The sequence below is a fragment of the Agrilus planipennis genome, unplaced genomic scaffold (assembly GCF_000699045.2).
Source record: "Agrilus planipennis isolate EAB-ADULT unplaced genomic scaffold, Apla_2.0 scaffold380, whole genome shotgun sequence".
Lineage (NCBI taxonomy): Eukaryota > Metazoa > Arthropoda > Insecta > Coleoptera > Buprestidae > Agrilus > Agrilus planipennis.
In genome coordinates this window covers 88227-104257 of record NW_020439059.1, presented here as the reverse complement: position 1 = coordinate 104257, position 16031 = coordinate 88227, and the positions used below count along the sequence as shown (strand labels likewise).

At 32.7% G+C, this 16031-nt stretch overlaps 2 protein-coding genes and 1 long non-coding RNA gene across 4 annotated transcripts in view; 1 reads left to right on the top strand and 2 right to left on the bottom strand.

The window, feature by feature from the left end:
* Positions 1–478: 478 nt before the first annotated feature.
* Positions 479–1854, bottom strand: LOC108742823. Of its 2 annotated transcripts, XR_001938731.1 has the most exons (4): positions 1667–1854; positions 1455–1580; positions 1175–1374; positions 479–725 (listed from the first exon to the last, which is right to left on the bottom strand). It is a non-coding gene; the product is annotated as an uncharacterized LOC108742823 (long non-coding RNA). The 2 variants fall into 2 exon arrangements; XR_001938730.1 differs by having other exon boundaries at positions 1455–1854.
* Positions 1855–2014: 160 nt separating this feature from the next.
* Positions 2015–16031, bottom strand: part of LOC108742817 (transcription-associated protein 1) — a 41873-nt gene continuing 27856 nt past the window's right edge. The window contains 17 exon segments of the mRNA XM_025977094.1: positions 2015–2346; positions 2667–2861; positions 3017–3298; positions 3464–3663; positions 3746–3878; positions 4053–4362; positions 4590–4815; positions 6373–6547; positions 8314–8580; positions 8728–8820; positions 8886–9012; positions 9092–9338; positions 13183–13462; positions 13577–13828; positions 14023–14190; positions 14547–14715; positions 14779–15029. Of these exon segments, the coding sequence (XP_025832879.1) occupies positions 2269–2346; positions 2667–2861; positions 3017–3298; positions 3464–3663; positions 3746–3878; positions 4053–4362; positions 4590–4815; positions 6373–6547; positions 8314–8580; positions 8728–8820; positions 8886–9012; positions 9092–9338; positions 13183–13462; positions 13577–13828; positions 14023–14190; positions 14547–14715; positions 14779–15029 (3453 nt within the window). The 3' untranslated portion in view covers positions 2015–2268.
* Positions 9921–11776, top strand: LOC108742824 (trehalase-like). The gene has a single exon (XM_018478156.1). It carries the CDS (start codon positions 9946–9948, stop codon positions 11623–11625), a length of 1680 nt encoding a protein of 559 aa, XP_018333658.1. The 5' UTR covers positions 9921–9945; the 3' UTR covers positions 11626–11776.

Genomic DNA, 16031 nt, shown 5'->3' with positions numbered 1-16031 from the left:
TTAAAGTGAAGTATTGAAAAGTTACAGAAATAATAAAAAATTAAGCAATAAACGATTTTTACTGTTACTCTATTTGTTTCTAGTATATTACCATTGAAAATACAATTTTTATCCAAATAGTCAAATAAGTGAACGAAGAAAAGTAATTTTAATATTGTTTTCATAAATACAAAGTACCTATATGGTAAAATATTTCTGGAAAATATATGTGATGAATGTATATGAATTTAATAATAGTTTTAATTATTAACAAATAGTTGCTTTCATGTGATATTAATCTTTATTTTATAGTGTTTATAAATGTTTATTCTATTTTTTGAATTAATAGTGCTATATACAAAAAAAAAATAATAAAGGCTGATTTTATAAAATATATCAAATTAGAAAATCAGTTTGAATAAGTATGAAAAATTTTATATGAAGTTATTAATTAATCCTATTTGCTCCAGTTAAATACATTACGAATATACCAGAATATTTTAAATCAATAATGTTCAAAAGTATGCAAATTAAAGCAAGTCATTTTACCTACTAAAAGGTTTACAATGTAGTATAAATAATATCAATTTTGAAGACTTACCTTTTCGTATTTTAGTTGGTTAGCGGAACAAAGTAATCCATAATTCACACAACCGGCACACCGACCGACTTTTCACTCACTGCGTGTATTTCCGGGTACATTTTGGAACGTTTAGTTCGTTAAACTTCGTTCTTCTTCGATTTACCTGAAAACGACATAAGATATTACACCTTTTGATTGGTTGTATTTCAATTTGATTTAAGATGATTTTTAAAATTAGTTACTTTGAGTTATGCAACCCACTATACAGGGGATTATAGGTGAAAAGAAACATTTAAACCAATTTAACATTTTGACGAAGAAAATTGAGAATTGTAATTCTAGTGTGTAACTTTAAAACATAAAAGCGACTAAAGTTAAAGTGCTCTCTGAATAACGCAAAAAACAAAAAATGAGTAACATTGATATTATTTTGGTAAAATAAACATAACGATAAATTTTATTAACTTGCTTTACGAATTTTAAAGTATTTTGAAATATAATTTAATATTATACAGTGAATAAAATTTTCAATTGCTTTTAAAGAGAGCATACTGATTAGCTCATGCCATATATTACATTTACTTACTTCTGCAAAGAAAAACAAACACTTACAATGAATAGTATTTTCGTTTTGTAGACGAGGGTAGCTGCCACTCCTGTGGAAATTATGGATATTGCAGAAGCAGAGGCATAAAGTCTCACTATAATTCCAATAAATTGAAACTATTACCCCTTTTTATTTACCACAATATAGGACTGGCTTACTGTAGTTGTAGGATTTTACATTAAAAATGTTTGACAGATTATCTTGTCTGTAATGTACAAAAAAAATAATTACTCTTCTAAAGCGTTTACTAATTAATTATATTAATTATTTATAAAAGAAATATACCTATGTCAATTGAAGATAGATATTTGCTGAGGTCATGTTCAATCATGTACAAATGTACAATTTGGTATTAATCAACTAATAAAGACTCAACAGTGCGAGTAAAGGTTTGTACTGGTCTACGATTATCTGAAAAAGAAAAACAGAAATAAATGCAAAATAAAAGTGAATTACAATTTCCTATTTAATTTAAAATTGTATACGATTACTCTTACCTTGTTCTTTAGGATGACTACTTATTAAGTAACTGGAATAAAACACTAAAACAAATTCTTCATCCAGTTTTTTTGAATTCCTTTGCTTTGAACACTGATTGAAACTGATAACATTCTCTTACGTAAAGTCTGCCATGTAGAAGATTGGTCAACCAAGAACCAACCCCACAGCATTTGCGCCAATCAATAAAAAAATATGTACCAAATAAATTATTGACATTCCGATGTATAGGTTCAAATAAATATTACAATTTGCTTGACTTAATTCAAAATTAAATATATACCGGTTGCTTCTAGTTTTTGGGTAGATACTAGAAGTGATTTGCATCCATGAATTAATGGGAAATACAATTACAATTTATCTTTAATAAATCGTATATTTACTTAAAAACGTATAAAGCAAATTATAATTGTATCACAATAAAATACTGTATGTGCATTAGTAAATTAATATGTACATATAAATTAAACCTTAAATAGTTTGAAAACTTGCTTACTAAATAATTTATAAAATTTAAGTTACAGTCAAATTGTCTAAGGAACAAGATAACGTAACAAAGGTACGAAGTAGGTTCGTTTATAAAATGTATTTTTATTTGAATTTACAACCATGGATGCCATGCTGGATCCATTCTACATAAATTGTCGTGACTGCTGGCCGCTGCTACTAATGTGCTTACCTAAAAGTAAATTAAGCTAATACACCCTTCGTGTATGCGGAATATTTGAAGGGTACATTGATGGGTAATTGCATTAAAAAGGGTGGGAAAATTCCATTCAAAAATTTTTATTCCCACAAAAATAATAAAGGACCGCACACCATTATGAACATTTATTAATTGCTCATTTTGAATTCATAACATTTGAAATTCAAAAAGTATCCATTGTGATAATGACTATTTTCTTATGTGAATGCAGTTTGGTTAGTTTTGTCGTCAATTTTAGTTTTTGAGTAAATGGGACAGATAACTTGTCCATGATATTAAAAAAAAAATCTTACCTTGCTATCCAGACCATCAAAATGGGCTAGGCTGCTTAGTCTACCATTAATTGCAGTCACAGCCCTATTTACCATATTCACAAGTTGTTCACTCTCAGTCAATTTCTCCTGATTCACGTTTTCCAAATCCTCTGGCTTTTTCAAGCGGGAAAGCACCATCTCATCTCGCAGGATAGTCTTCAAAATGGCTTGAATCTTAACAAAGAAAGAACATTTTCACGCACACTGTTAGTATCTTTTAGTTTAGATAAAACAAAACTAATCTTTGTCTTGAAATCTCTTTATATTAAATTATTACTAATAATAATAATTTCCTTTTTTTAACGAATAAAGAAGTTTAAAAAAGTTACCTTAAAGTTGGGATATGTTAAGCACCGTGCAACAGCAATCATGGAGGCTGTAAGTGGACCTGTTATCCCGATCGTTGACAGGAACTCGACGATATTGGGTGTGAGACGGAAGGAGACTGGTCTTGTGGTGTTCAGCTCTCCACTACTGTCATCGACGTCAAATTTAAAGTAAGATACATTAACAAGACCAGAGTTTTGGTGCAGGTACATCATATCAGGATTCAAGCGTGTCAGATGCAATACATATTCGGCAAAACACGCTAAGGATAATTGCAAAGTGAACTGAAAGAGAAAACAAATAACATTTCAAATAAATACATTGTTATTTTAAGTTTCTACGATTTTACAAGTATTTTCGATTTTTAAAAAATGCTGTATTAGTTTTAATAAATTTTATGCATTTACACTAAAGACTGCGAGTTTAAGTACAAAATCAATATAACTTACCATTTTCCTAAACTGCCAATAGTCCGTAGCCGAAGGGAAAGTTGCGACCGCCCACTGTTTTAACATCGTTCTTGGCACCATATTGGTTTGTACTCCCTTCAATATGTCTCGGTAAACTTGATGACTTGCCTTTATCGCTCGACTTTGCACTTGTGCTAGCCTCTCGTAGTAATAACTAATTGGCGCGTCATATTCTATATCTGTAATAAGAAAATAAAAATTAACATTACTTTACAATAACTATGTACATGTATTATTATTTTATTTTGCTAAAATACTTACTTAATTTTGTACAACCCTTTCGGAAGACATCAAGTAATGAAACGGAGGCAGGATTATCTTCGACCAGTCTTATTTGTTGAGAAACAGCTACCACCCTTGGAACTGTGAAGTTCAAAAATCTTCTAGACGTTTCCTATGAAATAAAAAATCATTACAATTCCAGAGAGTTTTTTTACCAATATATTTTTAAAAGAATGATTAATCTTAAAAATTGTTATTATTACTGCAGATATCTTCGTGAAATATCCGAAAGAAAAACATTTTTTTATTCCTAATAAATAAAGCCAAATATAAACATTATAGTCACCTTTTGTTTTCCTAAACAATGGTTAAGCATTCGTAATAATTGGAGTACTCGTTCTTCGCGACGGGCATCTGCCAGGCCCGAGTCATTTACCACCAGATATGGGTATATCTTGCCATTATGACCGCGTATATAAAGACGTCTGGCAGCGCAATTGTGTTTTTGCACTATGTCAACGCGCGGCATAAACCGCGCTATGCGTACAAAATAGTGCGTATGTTTTGGCAACAAAAATTCTCCTGGAAGTTCGACTTCTGCCGTTTTTAGAGTAAAATTCGAAAGAAAACGGCACTTCTCCTCGATTAGAAATGACCTTCAGGAAGAAAAAAGAAACAATAATGAACAAAATGTATTAAACACTTCTTTTTGCTGGTAACTATCACCAGCCGTTAGCAAGTTAGAATAATTCCAGTCTTAAGTTCTCATTTGTTAACATAGTAAAAAGTCACCATCCATTATGAATCTTACTGAAATATGTCATTCGAGAAGATGATAAAATACAGAAAAGAGTTCTAAAATAGTTAATCGTAATGAACCTACTGTATGAGCATTTTTGATCGGTTTTCTAAAATCTTGATCCATTTTTTCAGCTTAAAAATGAGAGTATGAAGTCTCATAGCATTTGATTGGGAAAAGTCGAAGTCCTTCGTGAATTCCAATTTCATCTCTTTGAACACCGGGTCCTGGTAGGTGGCTTCCGCCCTCCGTGCCAGACTCTCCGACGCCGCCGAATTAAATGTTGCATTTACTGAACTTGATATATTTTCTAAATGGCGTGAAAAAATAATCAATTAAGAAAATTAGTTCTTGAAAACGTACATAATTATATTAATCGATAATAATCCAGACCTATCATCTACAGTATTAATAGCAATTAAATAATTTTAAAGGAAAAGCTAGAAAGATAAACAATTTAACATAAGATACGAGGGTGGATTGATAAGTTTCCGGCCTAACCAAGAGATGACGCCACTAGGCCTACCTTGAGGTGACATTCTATAGTACCATCCTTGGATAGCTTGTAGCTATAGTTTCAGCCCGATCTCCTTGCTAGTGTAGGTTTGACAGCACGCTGAACAAGACGCCTCTGTGGTTTTCGTAAAAATGGAAAAGCAGGAAAATCGTGCTGTCATCAAATACTTTTATTTGAAGGGGTTAACGCCGAAGGAAATTAAAAAAGAGATGGACTCAACACTGGGGACATCCTCCCCGTCATATTCAACCGTTAAGCAGTGGGTTTCCGAGTTTAAAAAGGGTCGTGTGAGCACCTCTGATGGGCCTCGCTCAGGACGCCCCGTTGAGGTCACAACTCCAGATATGATCGAAAAAATTCATCAAATAGTGCTGGGAGACCGCAGATTGAAAGTGCGTGAGATAGCTGAGACCTGTAAGATGTCATATGAACGTGTGCAACATATTTTGCACCAACATTTGCATATGGAAAAGCTCTGTGCAAGATGGGTGCCGCGTTTGCTAACAGTCGACCAAAAATTGATTCGAAAAAACATTTCTACCGCAAATTTGTCATTGTATAAGCGTAATCCAAGCGAATTTTTGCGTCGATTCGTAACCGTTGACGAAACGTGGGTCCACCACTACACTCCTGAAACCAAAGAACAGTCTAAACAGTGGATTGGACCAGGGGAACCAACTCCAAAGAAGGCAAAAACAATTTTTTCGGCGAACAAGGTTATGGCTACTGTTTTTTGGGATGCAAGAGGTATTATATACATTGATTACCTTGCAAAGGGTAATACTATCACTGGTCAATACTACGCAGACTTATTGCAACGTTTGAGCCACGAGGTGAAAATTAAACGACCTCATCTGGCGAAGAAAAAAATCTTGTTTCATCACGATAACGCACCAGCGCACACGTCAATCGTTGCGACGGCTAAAATCAACGATCTAAAGTTTGAATTGATGCCGCACCCTCCTTACTCTCCAGACCTAGCCCCGAGTGACTATTTTCTGTTCCCTAATCTCAAAAAATGGCTTGGCGGTAAGAGATTTGCGGACAATGAAGAAGTAATCGAAGCTGTAAATGGTTATTTTGAGGAGCTTGACGAATCAGTCTATAGAGATGGCATTAATAGACTGGAACACCGCTATGAGAAATGTATCAGCCTTGGAGGAGATTATGTTGAGAAATAAAAAAAAAAAATTTTTAAAAACCTTGTTTTTCTTGGTCAGGCCGGAAACTTATCAATCCACCCTCGTAGTTGATAACACAATGATCAAAACAGAAAACGACACAAAAATTCAAATACAAAGATAAAATTATTATGATAAGAAATAATAATTTAAAGAATAATTGACTCACCGACTCCGATACCAAAGGTAGAAACTAGTTTACGAACGAAATTGAGGATATGGGGTGTGATCTTAGCTTCGTTCACGGACTCTCGGTTTTCAAAAGCAATCGCGTAACATTTGGTCAGTCCTTGGCGCAGCTGTCGCACGACTTCTTCGTACCAATTTTCGCGGAACCATTCCATCTACAACCCAGGAAAAATTATTAGGAAAAAGGCGTACAACCATTAGATATCTATTTATCCGAAGATATTTGAATGACCTAAATTTCGGGTAATGAAGCTAAAGCAATGTTTGTGATTACCTGTCGTTTTGATCGTTAATAAACAATTTAATGTTTTATTTTGTAAACCTTGTATGTACAAAATATTTCTCAAAATTGAAGTAAATATTTGTTAAGTTTCAAATTTAGCCAAGTGTTCTATTTTATTTGTGTGTTAAGAAGCTAATATCGTCTGTTTTCGTATTTCAAATAGAAAGAAAACGAAGTTAATTTCGCCAATTACAGACCAAATTTTATTTATGATACTCTCTATTTTTATAACATTACAATGAGACTCATCGACGTTTCAACTGACTAACATGTCTTCGTTTTGTCTCACGTTTTTGTCACAGTGTTTGTTTAGTTTGTTTTGATTGTTGACTATATTTATTTATGTGAAAAACATTATTTATTTGAAAAACATTAACTATGTAACTACGTTTCCATTTTTTACTGATGACCTGAAGATGATCAAAAACAATGATCGAAACGTCGTCATTATAATGTTATAACTATAGAGAGTATCACAAATAAAATTTGGTCTGTAATTGGCGAAATTAACTTCGTTTTCTTTCTATTTGTTCTATTTTATTTTACAATTGAAATTACAATGCTTTCATTATGAGTTTACTGATGAAACCTCTAAACCAATTAGTTTTTTTTTATAAATATATGATAAAACATCAACATTAATCAGTAAAATTAATATCGATTTTTTGTACTAAATCACTACACAGTATAAAACAAAGTCGCTTTCCCGCTGTCTGTCCCTATGTATGCTTAAATCTTTAAAACTACGCAACGGATTTTGATACGGTTTTTTTTTTAAAGATAGAGTGATTCAAGAGGAAGGTTTATATTATAATACATGCATAATATAGTAGGGAAACACTGATATTTTTAAAGGTTTCTAATGTGATGTCGTAAATAAACACATTTTTTGCGCTTACATTGCAAACGCTGGCTGAACCCTTGAGATAGATCAAAATAATGCAGTACAATATTGTAAATCTTAAAAGGGTCTACAAAAAAGTCCGCGACGGTATATGTCTATCTCTTAGGGATAATCCGCAATAACCATTTTTATTCTTTACTTTTTATGACATAATGACTTATTTACGAAGCGATTGTAAGCAATACAGCATTAATTCTTATCCAATTAAGTACCTTAAATACATTGTGCATTTAATATAGATCAATATGGCTCTTTACAGCATGTAATTTAAATGAATATTTTCGAAGATATTACAGACTTAAAATGCAGGAACGCGGTTGCGGCAATACCTGCCGGGAGGCCGGTTTGTATTGTCTAATGACAAAAAAACTGTGAATGTTGTATATAAAGACATTCTGTAGTATATTTAGTATGTTCAGGGGGTATCTTTTGAAGATTTCCCCTTTTCGATAATAATCTAAACAAAACAAAAATATATTTAGTATCAGCAGTGCACCCGTGCGAAGCTGGGGCGGGTCACTAGTTATTTAATAAAAGTTACACATGTGATATTTTTTTCTTGGAACTTACTGTAAGTAAATAACCAAAATGTATCGGACTCTACTAGTCTATAAGAAAAAAATATGACGACTGTTATAAAAAAATACCTATTTTAGACGTAACTGAAGCATATTAAATATTATGAACTCCTGTCACCACTATTATATTTTTATAGCTTTTATAACTTAACTGACCTGGTCCGCAATGCCTTCCAAACTGTTCAAAACCGTCGTATGGATGTCCTTTTGCATTCTTATAATTTTCGAGCATCTAATCATAAGTGGCGTAGCTTTAATAGTGGCCGCAGCTTCGGCTGTGCTCGAATTTCCTCCAACGCTGCTACTACCACTTCCGCTTCCAGCTGTTGTTGTACATGACCCACCATCCTGGGAAGTCGACGGCGTTTGACCGGAAGTAACTTGGCTGGTAGTATCATTTCCTTGAGATTCCTGACTTTGTTGCTGAAAGAATAAAAAAAAAATAATAAAGGAATAAAAAATGTGCGGTAATTATTTATTATCGTTATCACAGTTGTAAAATTACTGATAAGCATAAAAAACTATTTATTACTGTTCGGGTAATAGAAAGCGATGAAAGTAGTCGTATACCTGAACATTAGTTTTTCTAGCTGTAGCAGTCCTCAAGGTCAAGTAGAGGATCCTTATGGGGAAATAAACCGCTTGGGGGAACATACGACCAACCTTGAGAAACGAAAACAAATTAAAACAGAATTCTGTTAATGTTATCATATTGTTTCTTGAACTACCTGACAAAGAAGATTAAGAATTACATTTCCTTCATATTGTACCAGACAGTTGAGCAACTGAGGCGTCCAGGGTAACCATAAAACCGGAGGTACACCTACTGAATATTTATCCAAGGCAGTCATTAAACTGAAAAAGATAAAATACAATTTTTTCTTATTTCTAATTAGAATGGTTAAATCTTTCACAATTTTTTATCTACTATTACCTAGAGTTCTTATCGTCGTAACTAAGAAGCCAAAGTACTTTTGCCAGATATTTGCGGGCCTTCGGTTCATTTTGGTGTCGACATGCGTGCATAAAACATGTTATCGCATTCACCCCTAAAGAAATCTGTCGGGGATCACGGGTAAATACTTGCTCTAAGTAGTCGCCATAGAGTGCCCACGCCTTCACAGATGTATCGTGCATTTGAACTGCAGCCGAGAAAGCTTTATTCGCCTCATCCGATTTATCTGAAATGAAAAAAATTGACAGTAATAAAGGCTGGCTCATAAACCACGTAATTTTTAGACAGGTAAGTTCTTTTCTCATTTTATAATACCTTTTTTATAGAACTTGTATTGTACTGTAAGTAATGGTATTTTGCTAGAATTTATAACTTATTTTTATATTGTGATTTATAACAAACAATTCCAGCACTTACAGTAGATCTTGAAAACAAAATGTGAATGTCATTTTTACTGCTTTTTTATTGTTTGTACTGATAAGTATTTACTAACCCAATGTTTCATTAGTGGGATTCGTTACATTATGGTTAAATAAACGCAATACAGTTGTAATTGCGGTTTGAAAATATTAGTACATATTTTGTAACAAATAAACCACACATAATTTAGTTGTTGTGTCACTTATTCTGTGATAACAATCTATGTATGGTATACCTCCATGTCTTGAAATTTTTTCAACTGTTATACAAAATTAAAAATAAAGAGCAATTAGTTTCACTACGCAATACAACAACCGTTATCTTGGCTATCAACGATGATAAAAGATTCCTTTTTTATCTTATCCATTTTGTATAAAAGTACAACTATCGGAAAAACACTCGCAGTTGTCAAAATGCAGTATGCATTGGTGTTGCTACTCTTGGTCACAATATTAGCCGGATGCAGCTACAGCATAGAGTATGGTAATTTACCGCCTCCATGCGATAGTCAAATCTTCTGCTATGGTGACATCTTAGAAGCAATACAACTTTCAGGAATATTTTCTGACTCCAAAACTTTCGTCGATCTCAAACTGAAGAAAACTGTTCCAATAACTCTGGAAGCTTTTAAAGATATCTCCAAAGACGGACTTGATCGGGCTGAAATCGAGGAATTTGTTCAAACGCATTTTGAAAATGTGGAAGCCATTGAACAGGTAGAACTGACAGACTTTAAACGCAATCAAACCTTCCTCAATGAAATATGCAATGCCACTGTGCAAGCTTTCACTCGACAGTTAATTGAAATATGGCCTGAATTATCGCGTAAAGTCAAAGACGAAGTTTACGACAATCCCGAACAGTATAGCTTCATTCCCGTGCCTAACCATTTTATAATACCCGGAGGTCGCTTCAGAGAATATTATTACTGGGATTCATATTGGGTTATAGAAGGCTTGCTCATATCTGAAATGTATGATACAGCCCGGCAAATTATAGAAAATTTCCTTTACCTCGTCGAAACGATTGGATTTATACCAAACGGAGGAAGGGTGTATTATTTGAATAGATCACAACCACCGTTATTAGCTTCGATGGTTTCACTTTACTACAATTACACTAAAGATGTAGCATGGGTGGAAAAACACATCGATGTAGTTGCTAAAGAATTGGCATTTTGGCTTGCAAACAAAACTACTACAGTGCAAACAGAAAATGGAAATTACACCTTGGCGAGATACTACGTCCCTTACAGTGGACCTCGACCAGAATCTTATGCAGAAGATTTTGAAACTGCTTCTGTGTGGACTGATCTGGATCAACGACAAAAAACATACGTTGAATTGAAAAGTGGGGCTGAATCAGGTTGGGACTTTTCCTCTCGTTGGATATTTGACGAAAGTGGTAATGCAAATGACAATCTATCTGGAATAGAAGCTTCAAGAATAATTCCTGTGGACCTTAATTCATTCCTTTGTCATGGTTTCCGTAAAGTTGCGGAGTTATATGAAATAATCGATCAAAATGTTGACAGTAACCTATGGTATGGTGTCTATAAATCCTGGGTGGAAGCAGTCGATTCTGTCTTGTGGAATTCTGATGAAAACATTTGGCTGGATTTCGACATTCAACTTAAACGCCATAGACGTGCAGCATATCCCACTCACGTAACACCTCTTTGGGCTGGTTGTCATTCTCCCGAAAAAGACAAAGCTGAACTAGTCCGACATGCCTACAACTACTTAACCGAACGTGGTTTATTAGCATATCTAGGTGGTTTACCGACTTCGTTATTGAACACAACGCAACAATGGGACTTTCCAAACGCTTGGCCACCAATTCAGCATTTGGTTGTATATTCGTTAGTAGGAAACGGTGTACAAGAAGCAGAAGAGGCTGCTCACAGTATAGTTAAAAAATGGATTGATTCTAACATATTGGGATTCATAGACAGTGGTGAGATGTATGAAAAATACGATGCTGAAGTTCCTGGACAATACGGAGGGGGTGGGGAATATACAGTACAATCAGGGTTCGGATGGACAAATGGAATTGCATTTAAATTCATTTACGACTATTACAGATGTGAGTAATAAAAACAAAAATGTAAAAAATATATAACTAAGCAAATACACACAAATAAATGTTTTTGGTGTGAGTGTATTTATTTCTAATGCATGCAAAGTGTGCTTTATTAATTGTTATGATTTTTTTAAATTCAAATAAAGATTTAAGCGTAACCAATTCTACTTTATTTTCTTTTTTAAAAGTTTATTACTTTACACTCTCACAGGTATTATATGTGTATATATATTTTTTTCTCGATTTAGTTTTGTTTCAACAACAATAATATGGATTTGTGGTTTCCTTGAGCAGGTTCATGACCATGAAGTTCAAAACAAATATTTTAGTATGGAATGAAACAATATAATTTCTAACAATGGAATTAATATTGTAATTTCAACATACTTCAAATAAGTCCCTAATATGTTATATTTTTCATGATAATAATATGACTTCATATCTTTTGTTATCAAATGTACATGTCGGAGGAAACAAAACAAGCTACAACTAGTTAACTTATCAGTAGTTGTCACTTAATAGTAAAAAAATCTTGTTTTAAAAACTAGAACAAATGCAAATATCGCCGTTATCTAGCAACCTATTGTAGATCATCCAATTATTAGTGGTAGTACGAAAAATAAAAACAAACACTGATCGTGAGAAATAGTTATGTTACTTTTTATCGTGTCGCGCAAAATAAGTACCATAACAAGACAATATCGAAAAAAAAAAAAAGGTGTAAGTTTGTGGACAATAACTTATCAATATTTGTTGACGTTATTTCTATAAATTGTTATGCTTCTTTAAAAATTTCCAAAAGTGGTTGTAGATATCAACCAGATAAATATGCTTTTAGGTCATAAAACTTGACTTGAGAATTATCTTCAAGTGTTTGCAAGAAATCAAATATATAAACAGTTCCTTCGCAATTAATATAAGAAGAAACAATTATCAAATCGGAATAAACCACGTATTAAACAAGAAAATGTCAAAATTTTGTTAAATTATACTCAAATCTTAAAAGCCATTAGTTAAAGAGATTTTGAAATCGACCAAAATAATAGTGTACCTACTGTGTTAATATTAAAATAATAAATTACGGTAGTTTTTACAAAATGCTAACAAAACTAAAATATGAAAAAAAAAAAAAAATTCTTAGCGATTTTATAAAACGAATGTCTTGTTTTCATTCAAACTATAGGTTCTTGATGCCTCATATTTCTCAATAATTTTACTAAAAACATCAACTTTTAGTATTGTGGACAATGTCACGATGAACTTCGACGTTTTTGAGCTTTCTGAACATATAAACTCAATGCACTTTTCATTTCATTTCATTCACGATATAACACAAGATACTGTATTCTTATGGAGCATGCGTGTGAACCGTGTGGCTAGTCGCACTGCGTTCCTTATAGTGGGGGTATAATAACAAGAATTAGAATTTATATATGGTACAGGTACGCTACTCCTTATTTGCTATTGTAAGTATACAAATTGCGCCTTGCAAAAAATTAATGAACCGCTTTAAACAATTAAAGAACAATTAATAATAAAATGCATTTAAAAATAAAAAAAATACTTACTACTTAGATGATATAGCATTCCTTTGAGTGCGTAAAATTCGGCAGTCATCTCCTTCGTGAAATATTTGACATTGGTGTTATTGATGACCTCAAGTCCTTCCTGAAGCTCGTTTTTATTGTTCAACGATGCCATTTGCAGATAGCACTTGACCTGCTGACGGATTTTTTGGAAGCAGTCAATTATGGGAACGCTTGCAATAGTATAAATTCGATTCAGGGACTCCAAACACACTGACGTCAATTTATGTTTACGAGCAATCTTTCCAAAGTGGATTATTGACTGAAATAAAAGAAAAATAAGAAAAATTAATAGTGGTAATAAAACTGAAAGTTGTTTATACAAATAGAATAGAGGTTACGCGAGAAAACGGGCAAAAGAACTTGAAAAATGTACCTGAGCTGAAGCATGCACTCCCAACATGGAATTCGTGTGGCCAGTTTCTCTCAGATTTTCGTAATGGCTAACAATGAACTGGTAATGATGTTGTCTCCAGGTAAAAATGTCGTTCCAATGGCTTAAATTATCCGCAATTACAGGCAACCTATTCCTCCAAGTTTTCACAATCGCTTTCATGTCATGCAATGAATTTTGATGTGCTTGCAACAACCCTTTATGTATCAGGTACGCTTCTTGTAACTCCATTATCTTAAAAAATAAATTAAAAACTTGGAATAAATATAAAACGAAAATGAATCTATCAATATATGTTTTGCTAATTTTTAACTTAATATCTACTTTTTTGATACTAGTAAACACTATTAAGAATTTAGGACTATCACAAAAAACTAGACAAGTAGTAGAAATTATTGGTGAAGTGAATTTTAATTTATAAAACCTACCTGTTGGGCAGCTTGTAGAAAAGGCAAGTGAATGTGGCTGACGATGTGGGGTAATCGTCGCCACTCGTTAAGGCACATAACGGTCGCGGTCTCCACGTAGCGTTCCGCAATCTTTAATGGTTTTTCTTCGGGATTACAAATAAGAAGGTATCCCCCATATAAGGTTACCTACATTATTATATTATTTTTCAAACACGTTTATTACAATTTTTATTTTTACTGTATTATAGATACATTTACTTTTAAGCGCCGTTTACAAAAAAAATAGTTTGAAGTAAGATTATTTACAAATATTAAAAAGAACATTGCAGCTTATTAGTATGTACTTAAAATTTTCGCAAAATCATATACTAATTATAATTGAGTTAATTAAAAGCGAATGAAGCAAATTGAATAATAGATTTAGATGATGGATAAAAACCCTTGATAAATAATTAACTTAATAAAGAAAATTTATCGGAATTGCTTTACACTCTTTACCAATTGAATTAAGGAACTGACATAAAAAAAAAATTTTAACTCACCTTCCATCCTAACTCTTTAGGGCAATTATACTCTACATTTGAGAGGGCTTCTTTCATAACATCCCAGGAAGGAACTCGCCACGAGCTTTCGAGCATGAGGTAGGGATCAAACACACCATTCTTTGAATATTCCAGAAGAATGTCCCATTGATTTAACTCTTTCGCACAACTAATAAGAAAATAAGGAAATTTTAGTTCAGAATAATAAAAATGTAATTTCCTTAGCACATACCTGATCCAATGTTCGGTCCAAAGATGAACTTCACGCTGTGTATGAGTTGGCAACGGTCCCATAGTGTTGTCCTGCTTGTGCTTAGCCATCGCACTCTCGTACGCCGCTTGAGCCTGCTCAAAGAAACCATGTTGTTCGTATGCAATGGCGATGTTAGTCTCCTTGTAATGAGCATGCTTCTGCCAAAGGCCAGCCCACATGTCTTCTTCACAAAGAAGATCATACAATTCTCCCAGGGAATTTAAGATTTCCTTTAAGAAGGTAAGAAAAATCGACCAATTAAGCATCAATAGCATTAAAGAAAAATTAGTTTACGTTGAAATTAAAATTAAAGATATTAAGGTTGTGAGCAATTTATGAAAGTCTAAAAAATCGAAAGGAATTTTTGACGTTTTTCTTATAAATGTATATTTTTAATTTAATTGGTATATTGGTAATTAATTTTTTTTTTGAAGTTATACTTCTTTAGGCGCGTTATGAAAAACTGATGAGAGTGAAATTTCAAGATGCGCGCGCATCACTGTAACACAAAATTTACAGGATGAAGTTGCCCACTCAACCGAATTCATTAAGTCTCGGAAAAAAGCTACCAACGAAATAGAAATAAAACCTCTCTTAGTCGCGCATGTTGGTACGCTTGTCGCCTCTGATCACTGTTTTCATATTTATTTATAATATTTATCCACATGGTTTTAGTTTTTACAGTCACAACACGTGTTTTATTTTCATACAAGTGCGAATTATATATGTGGCAATAAAATATATTCAGTAGTGATTTAAATTGAATATTTGGATTAATATTATTTACTATTTGTGAATATTAGTGAAAAAATTGTGCTAAAATACTTTTTTAAGTGCTCCAATATAATTGAGGTTAGTTATCCCTATGTATTATTTATTGATATAAATTAAAATATCATTATTTAATATAATTAATACTAAATATTATTAAATTATCAATGTTGAATATTTATTATTGGTTATTTAATATTTACAAAATAAAGAAATAAATTTAATAGAACATTTAATAAAAAGTTCGTGACAAAAATTTAATAGATTATTTAAATATAATGTAAGACATCCGTTATTTGTTTTATTGTTTTTTATTACATACGTCTTTTCTTTATCATTGTGTGACAGAAGATTTTGACATGTTGTGTATTTTTCTATTTTTAATGATGCCAAAGAAGTATAACTTCTCACGCGCGTACATAAGTACACGCACCCATTTTTTTTATATCATACATAAGCAT

Bases quoted from the DNA above. Each gene is read 5' to 3' on its own strand.
- LOC108742824 (XM_018478156.1), top strand. From the start codon at position 9,946: ATGCAGTATGCATTGGTGTTGCTACTCTTGGTCACAATATTAGCCGGA.